The 23119-nt window shown below is 43.8% G+C and overlaps 1 protein-coding gene and 1 non-coding gene across 5 annotated transcripts in view; one reads left to right on the forward strand and one right to left on the reverse strand.

The window, feature by feature from the left end:
• The window catches only part of LOC121443231 (E3 ubiquitin-protein ligase RNF144B-like), a 132157-nt gene extending 110048 nt beyond the window's left edge, over window positions 1-22109 (forward strand). For 3 of the 4 annotated variants that reach the window (XM_041644908.1, XM_041644909.1, XM_041644907.1), the window contains exons 4-8: window positions 3283-3343; window positions 12446-12641; window positions 14263-14407; window positions 17097-17186; window positions 18543-22109. In XM_041644908.1, the coding sequence (XP_041500842.1) occupies window positions 3283-3343; window positions 12446-12641; window positions 14263-14407; window positions 17097-17186; window positions 18543-18683 (633 nt within the window). In that variant the 3' untranslated portion in view covers window positions 18684-22109. The remainder of the gene's footprint in view (window positions 1-3282; window positions 3344-12445; window positions 12642-14262; window positions 14408-17096; window positions 17187-18542) is intronic. The other variant, XM_041644910.1, reaches the window with a different exon arrangement.
• Window positions 10192-10311, reverse strand: LOC121443278. The gene has a single exon (XR_005973646.1). It is a non-coding gene; the product is annotated as a small nucleolar RNA SNORA26 (small nucleolar RNA).
• Window positions 22110-23119: the final 1010 nt, after the last annotated feature.

Consider the following 23119-nt stretch of genomic DNA (forward strand, 5'->3'; position numbering starts at 1 on the left):
CGAGACAGGGTTTCTCCGTAGCTTTTGGTTCCTGTCCTGGAACTAGCTCTTGTAGACCAGGCTGGCCTTGAACTCACAGTGATCGGCCTGCCTGTGTCTCCCGAGTGCTGGGATTAAAGGCGTGTGCCACCACTGCCTGGCTTAACGGCAGTTTTTACCTAAGGTTCTCTTTAGGAGAAGTTGAGAGGGTAACACTTGGGAAGTCTTTTTATTCAACCTTTATGACATGTTGTGAGTCTGAAATTTATTTGGGAATGAAAAGTTTCAAAAGAGCATTACAGTGTGATTTTGGACCATTTTGAATATCTCTGCCGGTTTTTTAAAAATAAGAGGATAAAGGTAGATGTAAAATAGCTCTGTAGAATCTCATTGATCTTCTCCTGGCATTGCCAGTTTGGCTGCCTGGCAGTTTTTGGGCTCTCGTGAGCATCTGCAAACACCTGCTGCAGCCCTTTCACCTGCAGCCTTACAGACCCTTCCAGAACTCATCGTAACAGTTACTTAAATTTTATAATTGTACAAATGGAAGCCTTAAACAGCTCTAACTTAGCTCTAAAATGACAGTGAAACCAAGAATTAATACTTTGGATACTGTGTGTGTGTGGGTGTGTGTGTGTGTATGTGTGTGTGCGCGCGCGCATCCATGCATATGTGTATGTGTGTTTTAAACCAGGTCCAGCTCTCTCTCATCTAAAACTTACACTGTGAGAGGACATGAGTTTTAAACGACAAAATATAAGAGGTGGCAAAATCAGGGAGAAGCTTCATTTTGACTCTTTTTTTTTTCTTGGCTTTTCGAGACAGGGTTTCTCTGTAGCTTTGGAGCGTGTCCGGGAACTAGCTCTTGTAGACCAGGCTGGCCTCAAACTCACAGAGATCCTCCTGTCTCTTCCTCCTGAGTGCTGGGATTAAAGGCATGTGCCACCACCACCACCTGGCTTCATTTTGACTCTTAAGTGTGTGTGTTGTTCTGAGTGATTTCATTCTGTGAGCACATCTTGAACGTAGCCCAGATGTCTTGCCCAGATGTCCTGTGGTAGGCTGTCAGCAAGCGTACTGAGAAGGTGTGCTCCCGAAGCGCAGAGCTGGTAGGGAGATGAGTGTGCTCTAGGCCTTATCTGTATTCTGCAAGGATCAGACTGAGCACTGGTGACTCTTGGTGACTACAAACTTCAGGGCACAAGTTAACTTACTTTGCTAAAGCCGAATTCTAAATAAATATTTGACTTTATGAAATAGTAAGTGGGAAAATCAAACTAGGTCAACACATAAAATGTTAGAGATTTATGCCGTTCCTCTTGGCCTTAAAGTATTGGTCTGATGGAATCTGCCTTTCTAATTTAAAATAAACACCCAGCCCTATTGTTAGTAGCTTTTACCGTGCCACTCTCTGTCTTTTTTCTCATTAACATAGAATCTGTCTCTAAAAACACTTTCTCTCCTATTTTCTTGTCTCCCATAAATATTATGTGGATTAACTATTATATGACTTGTTCATCACTGGAAAAATAATATTATTTGGAGCTTCTTTGATGGATTCAAAGAAGGTCTGTATCAATCTGATGCAAATCATTTTAGTTGAGGGTGATGACTTTTGCATAGAATCAGTGATCTCGGCAGCATTTGAGAAGAGGAAGGTAAAAATAGGATTATGGAATACAAACCCAGATGAGGCCTACCCCAAGTCAGCTTGAGTCCAAGGTGGAAGTAGCCTTAGATCATTTGCCCTCCACTTATGGCGACCAGTAACAAAGTCAAGCAATGAGCTCCATCTTCTAATGCCTGATGCCTGGACTTTCTTTCTTCAACTCTGAATTTATTCATGATGCCTTTGACTTTTAGGGGAGTTTTTTTGGGTGGTACTATAGCAAATTAACAAATCTAACTTTCCATATTACTAAAGTCCAATTATACTTTTAACAGAACTATAGCAAAATGCATATATCATGAAATTGGACCTATTTTTTTCTCACAAGGTTTGTTAAGGGACTTTTCTTTAAGGTACCAGGTGAAAACTCATCCCCCCCAAATTTGGTAAAAGAAAGTTTGAAGGGAAATGTTTTTCAGAATGGACCAATTTTATTGTACTGAGTTAGGTATGCTGAAGACTGAACTTGTTTATTTTGTGATCTTTAATTCATTTCTGTTAATTTGGTCTGATTGTGAAATAAACAGACCGAGACTACTTTTGAGGTACATAATTTTATTATAAATGTACTTTTAAAATATATTGTATTATTAAATACAATTATATTTGCATCATCATCTTATTGTAGTTTTCTCGAAGCAGGCCCTTTGTTTTGTCAATTGTAAAAATGTTTTAAGTGTATTTTGTAACAAAATCATAGCTATAGTTCATATATGCATGATGTATATATAATAATTCATACATATAGTAGCTTCATAGTTTAATGCTAGAGTTATCAAGCTAAGAGTAGGGGCCCATGATTAACTTGTTAAATTCCTGGGAGGCTGATCTCAAATCCTTCTGTTTCTCATTTGTAATTTGGCAACATCAACATGGTTATACATTGCCATCAATATAGCTAATATTTTTAGGATTCCAGTTTATATGAGCAGTTAGCTTTTCCTGACTTTGGAATGTAATTTTAAGATGTTTAATGTGTTTAACAGTGTCGCTGTCAGTATGAATCATCGTTGTTTACTAGGAAGTCCTTGGTTCATTCTACTGTCCAAAGTAGAAATGGGAGTCTAGTCACAAGCAATGTCATAAGACATTGCCTTGTTGCCATTGCACAATATGTCAGTGTGGTATAAGCGAAGGGAATTTTGCCAGTAGAAAAGCTTGTATCATTCAGAGCATATCATTTCTATGTACAAAGTTTGCGTATTTACTGAGGTGCTGTCTACTTAACCTTAGTGTTTAAAGATCCAAAGATACATCTATGGTCTTTGGAAAGTCTCTTTTACAGTAAATGTAAAGAAGGAAAGAGCTTCTTTCATATCTGTCCACAAACAACGAGAAAGCCCCAGATAACAAACCTTGGTTGGTAGCTGCCAACCAAGGCAAGGAATGGAGGCATCCAGGGAGTTTTATTCCTCACGGCTTGAGCGGTGGCGCCTAACCTTGGCAAGAGGATGGGGATGGTTTGTGAATTGCTGCTTGTGTTACTTCCTGATGAACAAGTAGGGAAAATGGTTTCCAGGCAGCTGGGAGAGGGGGTATAGAGGCAAAGTCAGAGAAATGTATCAGAAAGGGCTGGGGATGTAGGACCCTCCACTGACTGAAATCTCATCTCTCTCCAACGTCTCTGATTTCAGATTGCCTGTTTGGTGCCCGTGGCCGAGTATCAACTTTACCAGAGGTTAAAGTTTGAACGAGGTACATATTCTTCTGCTTATCCTAGTGGGGGATGTGGTTTTTACCCAGATCTTCTTTATAGGAGCTTGCCTGCAAGATTAAAGCACCTGTGGTCTGTCAACAGAACCACAACAGGCTACAAAAGGTGTAAAGCAGTAATCGCCACATGCAATTTCAACTCTCACAGCCAGGAGAAAAAAAAAAGCCAACAAAAATTCAGACTAGCAGGAAATGGAATTTTCGTTGTGTTGGTTATTTTGTGTTTTTGATTTGGGCTGTGTCCAGAAAGGTATTGCAAAAGTAAAATGGTTTCATAATAACAACACGAAGGAAAATTTCTCTTAAAATAGTCTTCTCACTGTTTTTCTCACTCTTGAAGATCATCTTAGGACAATAACCAGTTGAAACATTGTTATTGGTCCTCATGAGAAAGTGGCCTTTGTCCATCCTTTTGGTACTACTTTTGCAGTCATGGCGATACCTAAGAATGTGGGTGTGTGTTATTCTAATAGCATTTACAAAGTGCTAGGCTGATGTGTTCTAACTTTGGCCTTGGAGCAATTTTCACAGCCTTTTTCCTTACATTTGTCTGTAGGGTGTGTGTTTTTATAACCGTTGGTTCGAACAGATCTTTTGAAGGAGCTCAATCCCTCCTACCACCCTTAAGCCAGTCTTGAACTGGATGGTCCCTCTTTTTAGTATTTGAGAAGTCGGAGGAAGATGTTTCCTGCATAGGCTTCAGTATTGTCTCACTAAGTCGATCACCAACCCTCATACAGTATGAGCAAAGTTTCTGAGGGTCAGCGGCTTGGTCTGGAACTGTCAGGATGCCATTCTCTTTCTTCAGCTGAAGTCTCGCTTGACCCTGTGGTCTATGAGCTCTGGGCTGCTTTGTTCTTCCATCACGGGCGGATCACCCAGTTAAACCCAAGGCTGATATTTCGAGCCGATTGTTTTTTCTTGTGGCCTACACAATAACATTCCCTCTCTCTTGAATCATCCTCACTACCTAGCCCTCAGCAGCAGGCTGACGTCTTATTGCTTACATATGGGGAATAATAACCTTAGACAAGTGCTAATGGCTCCCAAAGTTAAAACTTTCTGTGGTTCTCATGGATGAACATAAGGTTTTGGTTGATGTTAAACATGGTGGCCGAGACCTCGAGTGTAACAAGGTTGATATTAATACCCATACACCATGTCCTATGACTGTTGCCTATGTCTTGTTGTTCGAAATATCAACAGTTGTTGATAATAAGAACTAACCACCTTTACATTCCACACTCTTCCTCCTGTGTCTCCTTTCCCTAATCGAGAGCATCATAACAGTCTTTAGGGAACTTCTTCATATTACCGTGGGTGTAATGATTGACACATTGTTAATGGAAACAGAGCAGTTTTTAGTTAGCAGGCCAAATAAGTCTTTGCATCCAAGTGGGGTTATTAATCTTGTGAGTGAGGTGCACATGGGGGAAAGAAAACCTCAACAGACATCTTCATGCTCTTTCCCAAAATGGTGTCTTGCTTTGTGGGACTTTTGAGTCAGTGTTCAATGTTTTTTATGATTGGCTTACACCTTCATGACATGTGGTACTGTGGTCTGTCTACTTTAAAAAATTTAGGCAGGCTTTGCAAACAGAGTATTTTTTGAGGGGCGGTTGTTTTCAAGACAGGGTTTCTCTGTGTAGCTTTGGAGCCTATCCTAGAGCTAGCTCTTGTAGACCAGGCTGGTCTCGAACTCAGAGAGATCCACCTGCCTCTGCCTCCCAAGTTCTGGGATTAAAGGCGTGTACTACCATTGTCTGGTACATGTCTCTGCTTTCATCCATGATAAGTCAATCAAATAGTTTCATTTTTACATGCAATTTATTTTTCTGTACTTACAAAGTCTAGGTAGGTGTCCTACTATAGGACAAACTCAGGAAATTGAGGTTTTCCTATAAAAAAAAAACCCTTGAATTATATAATGTTTTACAGTTCCGGGCACTTCTTCTAGCCTGAGTCCATCTTTTTGGACAATGATTACCTGCTGTATCCTTCCCAACATTCTGGACAGGCAGACTTCCCTCCTGCCTTGCCTGTTACGTCACCACAACATCACCCCTTCATCTTAAACTGCATCCTTTACTAAAGGGTTCCACCCTTAGTTCCCTGGGTTCTATGGTGCCATTTAGGAACGTGGCACTCTGTGCAAATTCATACAACACACTCTAACCATCTCTTATAATACATGGTCCCCTTATTCCAGGTATGAATCCTGCTTTCTCTAACCATGTCCCAGGGGATCATGGCTCACTGTGGTAGGGTGTCCAACATGGTCATATTAAAGAGACAAGCAGCAATTACATATATCTAATATTGTGATTTCTTTTGGCTAGCCAGCTGTAACTTAGGGGCTCATCTGAAACTCACCAAACTTGAGTTATGCAAACTTTGTGGGTCTTATAGTAGTGTTAGAATAAATGACTTTCGATGTTATTCCAAATTTGAAAATCTTTGAGTCCTTCCAACTCTCTTGAGAGCAGTCAGTTTGATGGTGGCTACTCTTTCTATGTGGACCATTATTGACTATAGCAGATGCTAATTCTGATTACTTTAGTTTAATGGCATTTTAACTACCTGCAGAAGACTCCTCTTCTTTAGGATATCACAGACAAATTAACTTCAGCATAATTAAAAATGCATCGGGTCACTGAAATTAATATGGCTTGATTTATTCCAACTGATTATTAAATTAAATTGGGTGCGTGGTGTTTCCCACAATAATAATAATTCCTGTGCTGTCTCTTTTAGAGTAGACTCTGTGGCAGAGGATGACAGGAAAACCACTCTTGTTGGTTGAGCAAGTGATAGCAGAATAAAAGCAAATTGTATACGCCACCTGTGAAGTGCCACTGGTTGTCATGGAGGAGAAACAAGGGTTGAAGATTCAGTTTTGTTTTGTTTTGTTTTTTTCTCTTCCCCTTTCACTTCCTCCCCCAGCGCTGAGCTTGATTGGGTTTGGGTTTTGAGAACTGAAAATAGTCGTCCGGGTCAGATACATACGGTTCTTAGATCTCGTGGCAGTTTTCACTTCCCAGGCTGTTTCGATTTCCTAATAATTGTCCGAATACAGAAGCAGAGAAGTTTGAAGTAGCATTTCTTGCTTTGGACAACTGTAGGGACAAGCAGTCTTCAGATAAATAGCCATGGGTCTTTACTTCAGTCACCAGCTCTCTTATGAGGAAGTAAATTGAAGTTCAGAGTCTGTAAATTTGCCTCTCCGATGAAGTATGTCGTAATTAAACCCTTTTAAATCTGAGGTCTTGCTCTCCAGGGTGTTTCAAGGTCACCATTGGGCTGGGCTGCTTTTGTCTAAATTGTTATATTCTAGGTTTATAAACTTAAAAGATTATTTGTTTACAATTCCATAATTTATATAACAGAATTTGATAATGTCCCCATTGTCCTCTCTTAACCACTCATTTCTCCACTGGGCCCCCTTTCCCCACCAACCTCCCTCCTATTTGCATGTCTTTTCAATTCATGTATTTATTGTGTTGTATATGTATGGTATGAGGGGAAAAACATACATGCCTTGGAAGTCAGAGGTAAACGCCTTCTCCCGTCCGTGGGTTCCAGGGATTAGATTCAGGACATCAGGCACTGCATAGCAAGTTTGCCCAATGAACCATCTTTCCTGTGGTCTTAAGTTTGAAGAGAGAGGGCTGATGTAGGAGAAGGCCACAATTGTACGCATGAAATCCTCGGGAATATGAGCAGTAGTGCTCACTGCAGGATGCTGGGTAGCTGAATCTATGCACGCAGAGCCTGCAGCTATGGAGGGCTGACTCTAAAATCTATTTCTTATCCCGGGTTGCCAGAGGCAGGCTCAGACAGGATACACGCAGGCTTGCTGACTGACATGCATGGCCGTTTCTTCTACATGCTCTTTTCTTACAGGGGAAAGGAGAAGAAAGGCACACAGCTGAACTTGAGCAGGGAGATAGGGACCTCAGATGGGAAGAAGCCAAGGGAGGGAGTTCATGTCATGTGAAGTGTCCTTGCGAATATTGTACGTGAGTCTTACAAAATAGACTTCCAGTTTCACATGGGTGCAAATCACTTACATGATGGCGGAGCTGCCTTGTGGAGGTTACTGTACTTTTCCAGTTATCAGTAACCCAGAATAAGAAATACATCTTACAACCAGCCACAGATTTAACTAACTTTGGATCAAAAATATTTTTTTAAAAATTGCTTCTGCACTAAATATGTATACCCATTTTTCATTATTCCCAAAGTAATATAACAATTATCCATATAGCATTTACATAGCAGTCAGTGTTTTAAGGAAGCTGAGGATGATTGAAAGCATGCAAATACCATGCCATTTTATGTAAAGAACTTGAACCTCTTATGGTTTGGGTACCTGTGCCTGGAGGAATGCTTGTATTCATGCACACGCATGCACGCTTACAACTCATTAAATGGCTATCTCAGTCCCTTACATGAAAAACATCACAGTAAAAAGTACACATCAAAGAATTCAGTGTTACTCAAAATCCAGAAGAGGGGAGGTGTGACTGAAGAATCTGACTTTGGCTGTGGAGAGCGTGCTGTGCGCAGTCAGTGTGCTTACTGTGCTATGGAGAGTGATGTTAATCATGACCATCTCATGGTAAAGGAAGAGAAGTGTCGGGTTAAACAGTTGCTTTCCTAAGTGGTGGGACCCTGTGTTCTTGTGCCTCTGGATCCCCCCAGCCAACTTCAGTCGCCTTCCATTCTGACTGGCTTCTGGTTTTGTAGAGTGTGGCTGCTGATTCCTCGGGTGGGTAAACCTTCTCATACGCATCATTTAGGTAAACTTTAGAAGTGGATCAAAACCACTTGCCGTTTTGCGGCTTGTTCATGATTCCAACCAGAAGGGCTCAAATGTGATTATTAAAAATGTACAGTTAAAAATAACGATGAAGGCAGGACTAATAATGTGGACAATATCATATGGTTCTTACAAGTGTAGCAGTCTCAAAAGTTTCCCTCTAGTAATTCTAACCAAACTAGTAATTATCCCATTAAAAGAGCAGAAAATGGGCTCTCATGCTGCGGGGCCTTTCCCTGAACTAAAACTGGAGACTGGGGAGAAAAACCTCGTGCTTAACTGGCCTTTGTGGTTTCCCAACCCAGAGACACCAAACCGCTTTTTCTTGTCCTTCCAAAATGTCTTCCATGTGCACCTGTAGAAGTCCTGGGCATGGCTGTTGGGTTGCTAGAGACAAAACTCTGTCTAGTCCCATTTCTGTGTTCCGGAGCCACTTCCTATCTTGGATGCTCCGCTCTTCCTTAACCCCTACTTTACTTTAACACAGAAGTAAAAGTGGGAGGACTTTCAGGAGTCTGACTAGATTGCTCTTTCTCTACCAGATTACTCTTTAATGTGACCTTCAATGGTTTAGAAAGATGATGACCCCACCACTTCTTTAGCAAGCAGAGTGAATGGCCGGGGCGGTGCTTACAAGCCTCTTAGGTCCTGTTCAAGTGTCTGTGTGGGAAAAGTGTCCCTTGAAGCAGTCCTCTTATGCACAAATGGTGCAGTCTTGTTCCTCAGGTGCCCTGCTATGTGGATGGACATTCCTCTAGGTTTTAGTCATGTCACCTAGTTAGGGGTGCTGAGGGGTAGGTGGGGACTCACAGGAGTGACTGAATTTGCAGGTGTCTCATCTCTGCCCTTTTCTTCTGACCACCTGTGTGTAGTGGAGGAAAGGCCTTGGATTACTGAGGTCGACCAGAGTGCACAGAGTGTACCCCTCTGACTGAGAGCAGGAGAGGGCTTGAAGCCCTTCAGGGGGTTCCAGAAGCATCTCCTTTTGGTGTACTTCCATCCTAAATGGAAGAAACAGTCTGGACTGCAGGGCAGGGGACCCAGTGCTTCCCTGAGGTTGAGGAGCCGAGGAAGATGTACCAAGCACCACCTGAGAGGTGTGTGCACGTATGGATTTTATTACAGGTGAACGTGTCTGTCTGTATCAAGGATGATCAGGAAGTAGAAACCATTGGCCACAAGATGCGCTGAAGAGCCCCGTCACTGTTGCGCTTCGGGCTTCTCTTCCTTTTATGCTATGCAAATTCTGCTCCTCACCTTCCTGCTCAATGCTCCACGACTTTGTGCTGAATGACGCAGGTTTTGTGCGCCGCTGTGTTTATCTCAGCCTATCTTCCGTTCTGTGCCCCTCTAGCTGGTCATGCTTGCCAGCTTCAAGGTGCAATGGTTGATTTCAAGCTGCCAGTGTGGTACCACTCACCCTGGATCTGCCTCCGGAGAGATGCCGTTGGCTTGCGAGCTACCAGAGCCCATGAGGCTGTGTTTCCTTTAAGTACAGAAGCTTAGTCCTAACATCTGGATAGAGACATCCCCCCCTGTGTCTCCACACGCAGGTTGGCTGCACCTTCCTATCTAAGGGACTTCTTTTTCAAAACCCTGTATTTCTATAGTGCCCTTGCCCTTTCTGGCTTAATCTCCTCATGTTTCATCTCAGCGTGTGCTATCTGCTTGGTCTGTGATTAAAAGAAACCAGTTTTGCCTTCTGATGTTAGACTTGATTAAACAGGAAATTGTATTAGGGATGTGTGGAAATATAGTCTGGATATATAGAAAGAAAGCATAAAGGGCTCTCTGGAAGTAGCTGCTAAGTTCCCTATGCTCCCTCCTGCTCCAGGTGTTTATTAACAATTTCATTTTTGTTGTCTTGTGAGATGTACTCCCAATTGTTTGCATTGCTAGCCTTTTGCTCTTAGATGCGATATTGTTTTAAATATCTCTTTCCTTACATACAGTGATCTTCATGCTGTGAGATTTCTGAGCACAGGAGTCTTTATTTTTCTTTTTGTTCATCTGTGACTCCAAATAGTATCCAAAGAGGAAGTGTGCATTTTCCTCTGGGTTTCATGGAGAGTTCCTTTACTCTTCTGTGTTAGCCTTTTAAAGTACCGCGGCAACCTTAAAGGGGCAAGAAATCTTTATTTTTGTATTTCATATGCCCCAGTCCCTAACAAGTACTTGAAATCAGTCGTTTGTTGAACTAAGTGTGAGTTCAACATGCCTAACTTTAGGTCTTTTAATGATGAGGGATGATGACTCAAAGTCAAATGAAGGAGAAGGTTGAGCCTCAGTTATGGCATAAATAAGAAGAATTTGGGCAGACAGGTGTTTCTGTAAGCTGCAAGGGGATTGTGAGAGTTAGCTGGGAGAACTGGCTAGAGATCCATCTCCGGATATCTGCCTTTGGTCATAGTTAAGCTCTTTAAGGCATCCTTAAGACGACTGGGGTATAGCTTAGTGCTGGCTGCTGCTCAGTGTATGTCTCATCCCCATGACTAACCAACAAGTAAGTCATTCAACCCAGACATGCCCAAGCAGGACTTCTAGTGGAGGAAGTACAAACATGACCACAGGTAGCATCTCAGCCACTAATGGACTTCTCTATGACGGTGGCCCATGAAGGTTGTACCACCTAGTATTGTCTTGCCATTTTACTGGTCTGAGTTCACCATGGTATTAATACAGCAGACTCACCTAAGGCTGCATCTCCTACGCATCCCTGGAGAGAGCCATAATGCCTCCATCCTTGCCCCACTCCCATGCTTTTGTACCTGGTCCTCTTGTTCTGTCATGATGGTGGAAAAGCCAGATCTCTGTTTTCTGTGGCTCAGATACTTTTCTGGTGTTTGTGTTGGACCAGGGGCAGCAGTGGCCCTGGGTTCCAAGCTACTTTGTAGCAATTTATCAGAATCTGTAACTGATCTCTCATTTATCATTTCTGCTTTCATTGTACCACTTTGGATGCCTGGAACAGTAAGTTGACAGGAACATGTCATGACTTCTCCAATTGTTACCGCTGATTGAAGTAATTATAATGGGGCAGAGTTAACCTCAGAGGTTCAAGAGAGAATTATGATTAATAATAAATTTGTAAAGTACATCCATTCAGAGAAAGAAAGGCTACTGCTCCCTCCGAGTAGCCTCATATGTCTCGTCATAAGACATATTACATGAAGAGAAATGGATTCTGTTAATGAGCGAGAAATGGGAAAACAAAAGAGAATTATAAATACTTAAATAGATGCAGGCTATCCACTCACCACTCTTACCCTTTCTCCTGTGTGTCTCATGGATCTAACCACTGTCATATAACTGACTATCATTTTATAGTCTGAGAAAGTCCTGTTTGTTTTAAGAGCCTGTGGGAACTTCATAAATAGTCCCTAATTTGTCCACTGGTAAGACAGCAAGCTGCTTAAATCTGACTTCCGAGCTAAGCCACACTGGATACTGTTTGATCCTAAACTATTTGAATCCTGTGTTCCAATTCCCTCCTGTATGAGCTGTATCTCAGAGCCCCAAACACCGTTCTTTTATGTAGAATACCTTTGTTCTCTTGCTCTGATGCTCTGCACATCATCTTTTCCTTCAAGGTTGGTACCTAGTTCATTATAGGAAAGTGTTGATAGAGGCCACTAGTTCATTTCCTGATGGCCCTGACTAGAAATAATCACACAGAAACTATATTATATTTAAATCACTACTTGGTCAATCACTTAAACATATTGCTAGCTAACTCTTATATCTTAAATTAGCCCATTTCTATTGGTGCGTCTGTCTCCTGTGGGTGGCTCCATGGCTTCTCTCTGACTCCGCCTACTCTCTCTCTAGATATATCTCTTCCAGCCTGGTATATTCTGTTAAGTCGTTGGCCAAAAGCAGCTTCTTTATTAACCAATAAAAGCAACACATATACAGAAGGACTTTTCACACCAAAAGAGACTTGAGGTTTTGTGCATTTTAAGTGCTTAAAGGCGAGCTGTAGTTTTTGGTTAAAGGCCATAGTGTACCTATTACTATTAATAAAGGAAATGGTGACTTGCTCTGTTAATTCCTACCTTGAGGATGTGGCAGCGATGACTCTGCGCTCTGGATGGTGGGTGGTGGACTTGGATCCATTATAAAGATTGTCAGTCATGGACATGGCCACTCCCTTGCTGATACTATGCTATATATCCTGCTCATTTAAAAAGATAAGTGAAGGGGAGAAAGTTTAATGCTTGAACCAGAGCTAGCCCATCACAATTTCCTCCTTTATGTTTCAGAGGTTCACATGGACCCCCTCCGAACATGGTGTCCTGTTACAGACTGCCAGACAGTGTGCCACATTGCAGCAGGAGACCCAGGGAAGCCTGTGATGGTGGAGTGTCCTTCTTGCCACCTGAAATTCTGCTCATGTTGCAAGGATGCTTGGCACGGGGAGTCCTCCTGTAGAGATCAGCCTATTGTGCCGGAGCATGGGTAAGGGATGAAGTATCTTCAGGATAATTCCTGGTGTTCTTTTCAAACTCCACATCAATGGCTTTGGGAAAGAATTTGAGCCCAATGGCTTTTAGACACTCACTGAAGAAATATCCTGAGAAGAATTAGTAAGGCGGTAACAGACACTACCCGGAACAGTATGTCTAAAAGGGATTCTAGCTTGTTAGCCTAAGGGGACCTTCCAGGCATGTTAAATTTGTTTGAGTTCACTCCCTTTGGGTAGAGAGGTTCCTCACTCTGTAGGTTTCAGCAGAAAGTTGGGGCTTTGTACAAAACCATGTTTATCCATCACTGGTGTAGCCCATTCTTCCTGTTTACAAATGAGAGAGATATGATCTTACCTGATTAAATGGCCATCTCATGGGGTACGCTGATCATACAGAGCACATAGACAGATAGACTGTCTTCCTAAGTGCTTAGAAAATACAGGAAGAGAATTTGTTCCTAATGCTTTATGCTATAAAGGTGGTGTCAGGACTCAGATTTTATGTTGAGAAGCAATTCAAGCAGCGGGTGCCTTTTTGTATGGCGGGTTTTTTATGGCAGCAGCCGGGCGCAAGTGAGAGACCTTTGTGTTGGATCCCATGCTCTGCTCGAGGCTATGGCTGTTCTGCACGAGCAAGAACAAAACACCAGTGTTCCCAGCCAGTTGGCTTAGTCACCCAGTGCCCTCAGACTGTGCAGAACCGGTCTTCAGGAAGAGTCACGCTGCCTGGCTGTGGTGCTGTGCTTGGATAGCAGATCAAGCAGAGAAGAAAGAGAACTCTGATACATGCACTGCTGTGTGCCATCCCTAACAGATTTAAAGCAGTGCCTTCCATAGTAGTTAGCTCCCCGAGTAAGCTTGAAGGGCTCAGAGGAGGGGAGAGTGACTTGAGTTCTGACACTGTTCGTGGCATCCAGGTGGCCTCATATAAGACACTCAGTCTCTTATGAGTCTGTATCCCCATTAAGAAAAGGGGACATTAAATTTTTTGTTACATTTATTTACCGTGTGTGTGTGTGTGTGTGTGTGTGTGTGTGTGTGTGTGTGTGTACATGTGTGGACCTGTGCCATCATGTGTGAAGGTCAGAGGACAACTTGTGAGAGTTTCCCTTTTACCATGTGGGTACCAGGGATTGAACTCAGGTCATCAGGCTTAGCAGCAAGTGCCTTTCCCCGTAGAACTGTCTCACCAGCCCAAAGGAGAATATTAAAATAGAGATACTGTGTCCACCATAGGTTTGACAACACTTTGTAAACTGTGATGTCTCTGGGTGCTGGGTGTTGGTTTTGATACACAGTCAATGGAGTGTAATGCCACACTCTGACCCTCATAGCTCAACCTGAACCACTGAAGTCCTGTGTCCCTTTCTGCTGTGGTCACACACTGGCCTCTTTGTCAACTTGGAGGAGGTCTTTTCAATAATGGTTGGCATAAATTCTTTCTTATTGAGCTATCTGAACAACTAATAATACATGTCTCCCATTTCCCCCCCTCACCCCTTTCTTTGGAAGTGAATTAAACACAGCAAGCAGAATGTATTAACCATCCTTCTAACAGTCTGAAAATCGGGTGGGTGACCACTGACTGAACACGTCTCATCTGTTTTGTTTTAGGGTGCTCTTTGGGACGGAGGCAGATGCCCCTATTAAGCAATGCCCAGTTTGCCGTATTTACATCGAACGCAATGAGGGCTGCGCTCAGATGATGTGCAAGAACTGCAAGCACACATTTTGCTGGTACTGTCTGCAGAACCTGGATGTAAGTTCTCCTCGGAAGAGGCTGAGCATTTCCCTTTGCTGGACCTGGATGCAGGAGCTGATGCAGAGGCCATGGAGGGGGGCTGCTTACTGACTTGCTCCTCATGGCTTGTTCAGCCTGCTTGCTTATATACCCCAGGACCACCAGCCCAGGGATGGCACCACGCACAATGGATTGATCCTTCCCCTATCAATCACTGATTAAGGAAGTGCCCCCCACAGGCTTGCTTATAGCTGGATCTTATGAAGGCTTTTTTCTCAACTGGGACTCCCTCCTCTGATGAGTAGCTTGCATCAAGCGACATAAAACAGCACACACGTATGCTGGTGTCTTTTCCTCAGTCCTTGGTTTTGCTCTGCAGTTGGGTTTTATTCAGCTAGTGGTTTGTTTATTCAGTGTTGTGGTGTCCCTAAGCAGCACCAGAAATGAAGGTGTCATTAATGGAATGCCTACTGGCACTTCAGTTGACAATTAGGTAAGCTGTTTGGGACATTGTGAGGAAACATCTCTGTGATCTTCTTTTCTCTTTTTTTTTCCTTTCTTTCTTTCTTTCTTTCTTTCTTTCTTTTCCTTCCTTCCTTTCTTCTTCTTTCCTTTCTTTTTTCTTTTTTTGGTTGTTCAAGACAAGATTTTTCTCTGTAGCCCTGTCCTGGCTGTCCTGGAACTCACTCTGTAGACCAGGCTGATCTCGAACTCCCTGAGATCCACCTGTCTCTGCCTCCGGAGTGCTGGGATTAATGGCATGTGCCACCAGCACCCCAGTGAGCTTTGTCTTTTTTAAGGAAGTGCATTAGATTGCAGCCTTGAGGGTGGATGCGGTAGATGAAAGACTTTAAACAGCTCACAAGTGCCTTCCACTGTGAGTAACTTCACTTCTGCGTAGTCCTGTAGATAACAAGTGTGTGTGGTATTTAACATGGTTTTCACACGAAAAACAGATCCTAGGGGGTCTCTCCTCGGTGTCCCCAGTCCATAAACTGGGTTTCTATCCACAAGGAGCTGAGTAGGAATGTAAGGGACTCAGTGTGTGCAGCAGACCTCCATCCTTTGGCCAGAGTGTGTGCGAGGGATGGCGTTGTGGAGAACACTGTTTTCAGACACTTGTGCTGTGTGGCCCCCGAGATGACATGGGACGGATGTTAGATGTCTGCACACATGGGCGTCAGATGTTAAAGCATGCTTTTCTGCCGCCGTGTCTCAGGATCTTGCTTTCTCTGTTTTAGATGAGGGCCTTGGCTTGTGGTAGACATGCTTTTCTGCAGGGCAGTATGTTATGCCGCACAGTGTTGGTGTGTTTGTGGGTAGGTTGAAAACCTGGGACAAAGGAGGATTTTCTAAAGCCCAAGTCTGAGACAGCCACCAAACAGACACTGTGCATGCTGGGCACCAAGTTTTCTTTTGCCTTCATCTTCATGTGGTCCATGTCAGAGGCTGAGGCAGAGCTGCACAAATCTGTTCCCTTCAGTTCTCTTTCCTCTTTCTTGTGACCTCAACGTCTACTCCTATACCATTTCAGTCTGTCTGTGTGTGCTATTTAGAGATGAGCCAGCTCCTCAAGCTGACTGTGTCTTCTCTCTGTTCAGAAGCCAAACTTCCAGAGTGCCCAATCGTGTCTTGCAGCTGACATCCACCTTTCTCCAGTCAGCCCAAGACACGCAAGTGGCCATGTGGTCATGTGGCCATATCATGACTGCATTCTTTCCAAGGTTTTACATTTCTCACTGGTAAAATCCAACATCCTTGGCTTTCCCAGGGTCTCTGCTGGATTTGACATCTTGGCAAGTTGCCACCTCTTTTATTTCTTTCTTTTTTTTTTTTTTTTCGAGACAGGGTTTCTCTGTGGTTTTGGAGCCTGTCCTGAAACTAGCTCTTGTAGACCAGGCTGGTCTCGAACTCACAGAGTTCCGCCTGCCTCTGCCTCCCAAGTGCTGGGATTAAAGGCATGCGCCACCACTGCCCGGATCCTCTTCTATTTCTTTTGGCCTTGCCTCTCTGACTGTACCTCAGTTTCCTTTCTAGACTCCTTACCTATTTGTGGGTGTTTTCTCTAAACAAACTTGCTTCTCAGTCTGCTTCTCTTCTAGATAATCTCATTGAGTTCTGTTATCTGGGGCCCCTATTTTATGTATATTAGCATCCATGTCTCTCCTTCAACGACCAGGGTATAAGTAATGGGCTGCCTTTGGATGTATTGCCTGGATGTCAAGTTCAGTATGTCCAAACTATAGTCCATCTTTACCCCCCAAATCCATCTCAGAGTTCTCTCTCTGGGCAAAGCCATGTTTTCTTTCTCCTCATTCAGGATCCTGTTTCCCTGCTTCATCATGTAGCTCATTACTTTCTCAGGCTCTTGTGGCCGGCTTCCCTTCCCCGTCATCTGTCAGATGGTGGCATTTCTCACAGCAGGCACGCTGCTGGTTTATGGCTCTCGTGCTCCATGGCACACCTCTGCTAGAGCTCGCTGTCAGTCACCTGTCGGAGATGGTCGATCAGGGCCATCCCTTTTTCTGTTGCTTCAGCTAGGAGTTCATTATGATTTGTCTCCTTGGTGAGTTACAGAACTGCAAGCCTTGCTGAAAAGGGTGGGCTCGGCATTCCTAGAGGAAGTCATTCATAGCACTTCATATCTACCTCTCAGCTTCATGTTGTGTGATTACTGAAACTCCTCTTTTTCTTTTTTTCTTTTCAGAATGACATATTCCTTAGGCATTATGACAAAGGACCATGCAGGAATAAGCTCGGCCACTCGAGAGCATCGGTAATGTGGAACCGAACACAGGTACCCTCCTCCTTAAGGAAACATGAGATGCATTGGAATTAATGTGGCTTCCTTGCTTTCTCATGCCCTCCTGGGAGGTTCTGGTACAAGGAAAGAGAGCGAGAACGACGGAGCAGCTGCCTGCAGTTAATTCAAGGGCATGATTATTGAGGGACAGAGGCACCAGAGAGCCGAGCGTTAGAGCAACCAGCCGCGTGAACACCCGTGTTCTCTGCTCTTGCAAAAACGTGGGAGGAGTTTCCTACACACACTTAGAACATATCAGCCATCAGAAGAGAGTTCTCCAATACTGTGGGCCCCTGCCAGGCCTCAGATCCCTCTGTACATGCCATTGTGTGTTTATGTGGCACTTCAAAGGGAACTGGGCTTTGTTTTTTAATAGTGTTTTGTATTTATCAAAGGCTATGGTCCCTTTGAGGAAACCAATGCTTATATCCTAACGATCATTATTAATGTGTGGGGAAGCCCCGATAGAGAACAAACCAACACCCACAGTACAGGGTTTGGAGTTAACGGCTAAGCCGAGTTAGCCTTGTTTGTTCTCAACCTCAGTTTAGTCCTTTGTAGCTTTGTAGTTTGTGTCCAGTTTAGAACGTCGCCGAACATGTCTGAGACAGTGTCCTAGTCATTCACCTAACAGGTGATTGTAGACTGCTTCTTCCTGTTTCTGGATGCTGGAAATCTGAGGTTCAGGTATCAACACGGGCAGGTTCTGCTGAGGGTCCTTGTATTAGATTTTTGTCTCAGGACTTAAAGGAGCAAGAGTTCAGTTTGGCTCACGGTTGGAGGGGACATAGTCCATCATGGTGGGGAGGACACGGCAGAGTTCATGGCGGTAAGAAGCTTGAGGCTGGGACTCCATCTCTCCCCATGATGTGCGCAGGAATCAGGGAGAGGAGGGCACTAGCACGCGTCAGGCTCTCTTCTTTTTTTCCTTTTTGTTATTCAGTCCAGTGCCCAGCCCATGGGATGATGTCACATATCTTCCCTCCTCAGTTAATCTTGTCCATAAGTGTGTCTCTTAGATGATTTTAAGTCTAGACATGTTGGCAATGAGGAGATACTTCCACAGCATGCCTTCTGGCTCATAGATGATAGTTTCCTTGCTGGGTTCTCCCATGGGAGAAAGCTGAGAATGAAGGTGAGCTCTTGAGCTCCCTAGTATCACCCAGGCTCTGTCTCAGCTATGGGCTCCCCTCTCGGAATGCCGTCACACCGAGTATTAGAATTCCAATATGGGCATTTGGAAGGGGGATACAAGCATTCACACCACAAAGGCCATTCATTACACCTGGGGGCAGGTACACATTTAAGATGATGTAACTGCTGAAATAGGGTTTTCTCTTCCATTTCCAGGTAGTGGGCATCCTTGTGGGCTTAGGCGTCATTGCCTTGGTGACCTCACCCCTGCTACTCCTGGCCTCTCCATGCATTATCTGCTGTGTCTGCAAGTCCTGTCGAGGCAAGAAGAAAAAGCACGATCCATCCACAACCTAAAGCTACCTGCACAGACATCAGGGTTATGTGAGACAGTGCAGCGATAAAGCCCACTTAGCGACCTTGCCTCCTTCTCCTTGCCAAACTTTGGAAGTGCCTCTGTGTCCAGACTCTGAACTTGCCTGCTAACATTTGGTATTGGAAAAGGCCAAGTCCCGGGTGCAAGTGTTCCTGTGTAGTGAGAAGCAGCCCCGCAGTCCAGACTGTGTCTGTGGAGCAGGCTGGGAGCATGCTGTTGCCTGGGAGACTCGAACACATCACCGTCTTGTCTAAAGGATCCCACCAAGCTGCTCATCCTCCATCCAGACCTAAGGAGCCTGGGTGAATATCCAGTGTAGTAATGGCATTGCTATGTTTGGCGGCATTGCAAGCTGAGCAAAAGTCTGTGTTGATTCCACTGCCGTGAGACACATGGCAGACGCCCAGAGTCAGAGGGGAAGGTTGAGACTGCACGGTGAAGAAGTTCTGAGCAGTAGGGCCGGCCGCTTATCTCAGGAGTCGACGCACTGCCTGGCATGCCCGTGCCGGCTACTGCGAGCCCTTCTCCAGTGTTCCCACAGTGACTTGGCAGAAACATAATAGCTCTCTCTGTGTGTGATCTCATCTTCAGGCAGGAGAAACTGCTGTTCAGAGGGAGTTGTCCCTTCCCGGGAAAAGGTTGTAACCTGTAAAACAACATGGCCTAATTTAGTGTCTGTTATTCAGATACTCTTCTTCTAAAGGAACCAGTTCGCCGCTCACAGTCCGCAGCTGTGGTCTATAAAAGTATTTTATATGGGATGTGGGGGGGGGAAGTTTCAAAGCCTTTGTCGGAGACAGCAGGGTCCTTTCTTGGGCTCTGTGGTCATATTCCCACTAGATTAGGAGTTGGACCAGAAAGTGCCCATCAGCAGTACACTCTACACCCCATCCATCCACCCACATAGAATCCACGTGACTCCCCCTAGGCATGCATGGGGGTATCCAACAGATGACACAAAGCAAGATTAGCTCAAAGACCTTGTTCCTTCTATGACTAATGTATTTAGCTGTCAGAATAAAGGTAATATTTCTTTTGCTTAGTACACATGTGAATTTTTGTTGTTAGGTTCATAACTTACCCGGGAGGGTAGACTCAGAAACAAATCTTTGAAAACAACGCCTCGTGTGACCTTGTGCTGTCTGTAAAGTGATGATCAGGTCATTCCCATACCCTCAGACCCAGTGAGAGCAGCTCTTTGCCGGGCCTAATTTAGCATCGCTCTCCTGGGAGCTGTTTAGACAGTCCGAGTACTTTCCGTGTCCTCGAGAAACTGATAAAATGACCACACGAAACCAAATGGAAGTTGTTCACGTGTCTTCAGTCATTTGGGTTTGTGTCACCTCACCGTGACTCATGCTGCCCATTATACCATTCGTCGGCAAATAGGTTTTTAAAAGACAAACATATACTCTCCAGTGGCAGGATTTTACAGCTGCCCTGAGCAATGCAGCCCGGTGCTTCCTAAGAACGCTGTGTGTTCTGTGTTGACGGAGATTTCTGAGAGCAAGTAGACTAGTCAGGGCCTAGGCTGTTTCCCACACTAACTTGGTGACTAGATTGTTAAATTGCTGCTATCTTGGATCTGTTATCAAAGACTGATGCCTTGCCTCTGCCGTGGAATGTATCCTAAGGGGGATGTGTATGTTCAGGGATCTTTAGTTCATGCACATATATTAATATCTGATGTATGTACAGTACGTTCATTGGCTGTGTACTTTTTTATTCTCCCGTTTGTATAAAACATAGATCTCTGGAAAACTTAGGAGTGGCAACAAGCCCAAATCATTTGGATCATTTATTAGAAATTTCTCTGTATAAACCTGTTTGGTTCTCCATTGAATGTCTAAGCACTTCAGAAAGCAGAAAAACTTCTCTTCTGAAAGGGTATTTCATATTAGTGCAAATATAAATGCACATCTATCTGAGTGGTTAACTTGCACAGACAGAGACAGCTGCCTCCCTTGAGGTGAGGGGCTTTTGTTACAGCTCAGGGGATTACAGGAACTCAGCTGAAATTGTATTTTTGTAGCAAGAATATCAGCAGTGACAACACTAGCCACCATTAGCTAATTCTCTGAGCTTGCTTGGTTCTAACTGGGGCAGATTTCACGTAACCTGAAATGCTGTTATCTCAGAAATAAGAGCTGGCAGGTTTGGAGTAGCGGTGGAAAAGAATGTCTGTGCTAATTCCCTGGCAAAATTGAAGGAAACTGCCTTCCAGAATGTTTTATGAAAGCCTTAGTTTTGACTTTATTTTAGTTTCATTTTTTCGGCTGGGAGGGGGATTGTTTGTCAAACTGGATTTTTTTTTCTTCCGTGTTGTGAAGTGCCTGAATAATGGTGTCTTCTTCCTTATGGGGCGAGACGTGTGAGAAAGAGTGTGTCCGAATCCACTCGAGAATTTGGTAACTAGACCTCCGAGTGTATATATCTCTGGCATATCCCAGGGCACAACGCCAGCCTAACTCAACTTTGTTTACAGAGACACGAGGTGGCAACTGTCATGGGGGCAGCTGGTGTTTTCACTTTGAGTTGTTGGCCTCTGGGGAGTTTACTTCCTCTGCCCCTCAGCTTCCTCCTTCTGATTTAGAAGATTCTTAAAAGAAGTGTTTGACTGTCCAAAAATTGTCTAGTTCATTTGAAACAGATTTAGAAGCCCACCAGGTCTGCACCTTCCAGAAATCTCACTGGATCCAACCGTCCATGATCCAGACCTTGCCACTTCTGGGGTTTCCCTCGTTAGAATCTGTTAGAGAAGACAGGAGCCTGGGAGCAAGTGTTAGACTCTTAGCCATGCTATTTGTTCGTGCCATGGGTATTTGCTCTGGATTTGAAATCTGTACTTTGAAAGTGGCCTTTGGAAAGCAAATAATTCCATGTGAGTTTTCTCGTAGTCAGCATCACCGAACAATTCTCTTCATTCAAGTGGAAACTCCTCATTGATTTTTGGATGTGCAAAACTCTTTCTCGGAAGCCCAGTACCCTCTTCAGAATTAGTCGATAACCAAGTGTGTGCTGCTTTCTCCTTCTGTGCCCCGTGCTCCTAATAACATGTCTCCCTGTCCACGGATAGACGCCTTTATGTATGTGGAACTGTGTACACACGTGCGGCTGTGCGAAGCAGTTCGGAAATGCCTGAGAAGAATGACATTGTGTGAAGCTGTCTCAATTGATATCTACAGGCTATCGCATCTCATGTTGGTTCATGGGCCAGGAAAGTTTCGTCATGTGCTTACTTAAATTGCCGTTGTATTGTATATATTTTTTTCAATTCTTTGGGAAGAAAATGAACTGTTTTGGTCTCTTTAGCCTCAATAAACATGAGTGGGAAACCAAGCGTGTGAGCCTTTGTTCTGCCCAACTTTCAGTCCTGGTCTCTAGGAACTGACTAGATCACTATGGAATCCCAGACTCAGAATTTACAAAAAAACCATCCAGAATTTCTGTCTAGGTGATGCTTGGTGTTGTGTTTCTTGAAGAAACAGGGGCAGGGCGACGCCATCACTCCATGCGGACTTCATGTTGCGTGGGCAGGTTCACATCAGCGGCACACAGGGGTCGTCTCCAACCAGCGAAGACATCAGCAAGATCCCATCTTTAGCCATACTAAACAGCCACACCACAAAACCATGGCTTTGTGTCAACGTGGAGTTCAGTCAAAACGAGGTTAGACTAAACGCCAAGATCAGTTCTGACCTTCTTAAAGCCTCTTAGGAGGATGGCTTTCCTAGCTATGAATTTAAAGAAAGGGATTACATGAGAGTGTTAGCTTATGGTCATGGTCATTTCCATTTGATTAGTATTCAGGGCATGATTCTCTTAAGGTTGAGTCCGGAAGTTGGTTAACAACTTGGCCTTGTGTCTCTACAGGGCTGAAGACTCACTTTCTTGAACTGATGTTGCCTGTTTGCTAGGTGTTATATTCCCCTTACAGTAATACCCGAATATTTGCAATAAACTGATTATTTAAATTTCATTTTGTAAAGAATTCAGTGTGTGGGGGAAAAAGCAGTAAGACCATGTAAAAACATTTGGGGTTATAGTTGTTTAATTTTCTTAATCATCTCCTAGAATGCCAACCTTATTGAATTTCCAAAGCTTGCTATTTTCTAAGTTTCAGTTTGCATTCCCAAGGAAATATTGAAAGAACCATTTTATAAACCACGAGTTTAATCAGTGCCCTCAGCAGCAAACTCGCCGCAGTGTAAACTGTGCTTCTAGTGAGTCTGGAGAAGAATTATGATGAGGGTTTCCTGCAATTCAATCATTTCCACTTGGAAGGTAATGAATTTATTTTAGCTTTAAACCCTAAAGATCACGCCCAACACTAGTCACGCCCAACTCTAGATTAGATTAGATTAGATTAAAAATGTGTTTCTTACAATCTATAACTTTAAAGATTTACAATCTTTTA

This window comes from Microtus oregoni, unplaced genomic scaffold (genome assembly GCF_018167655.1).
Source record: "Microtus oregoni isolate MIOR12 unplaced genomic scaffold, Mior012 000103F_ref0000194, whole genome shotgun sequence".
NCBI classification, from domain to species: domain Eukaryota; kingdom Metazoa; phylum Chordata; class Mammalia; order Rodentia; family Cricetidae; genus Microtus; species Microtus oregoni.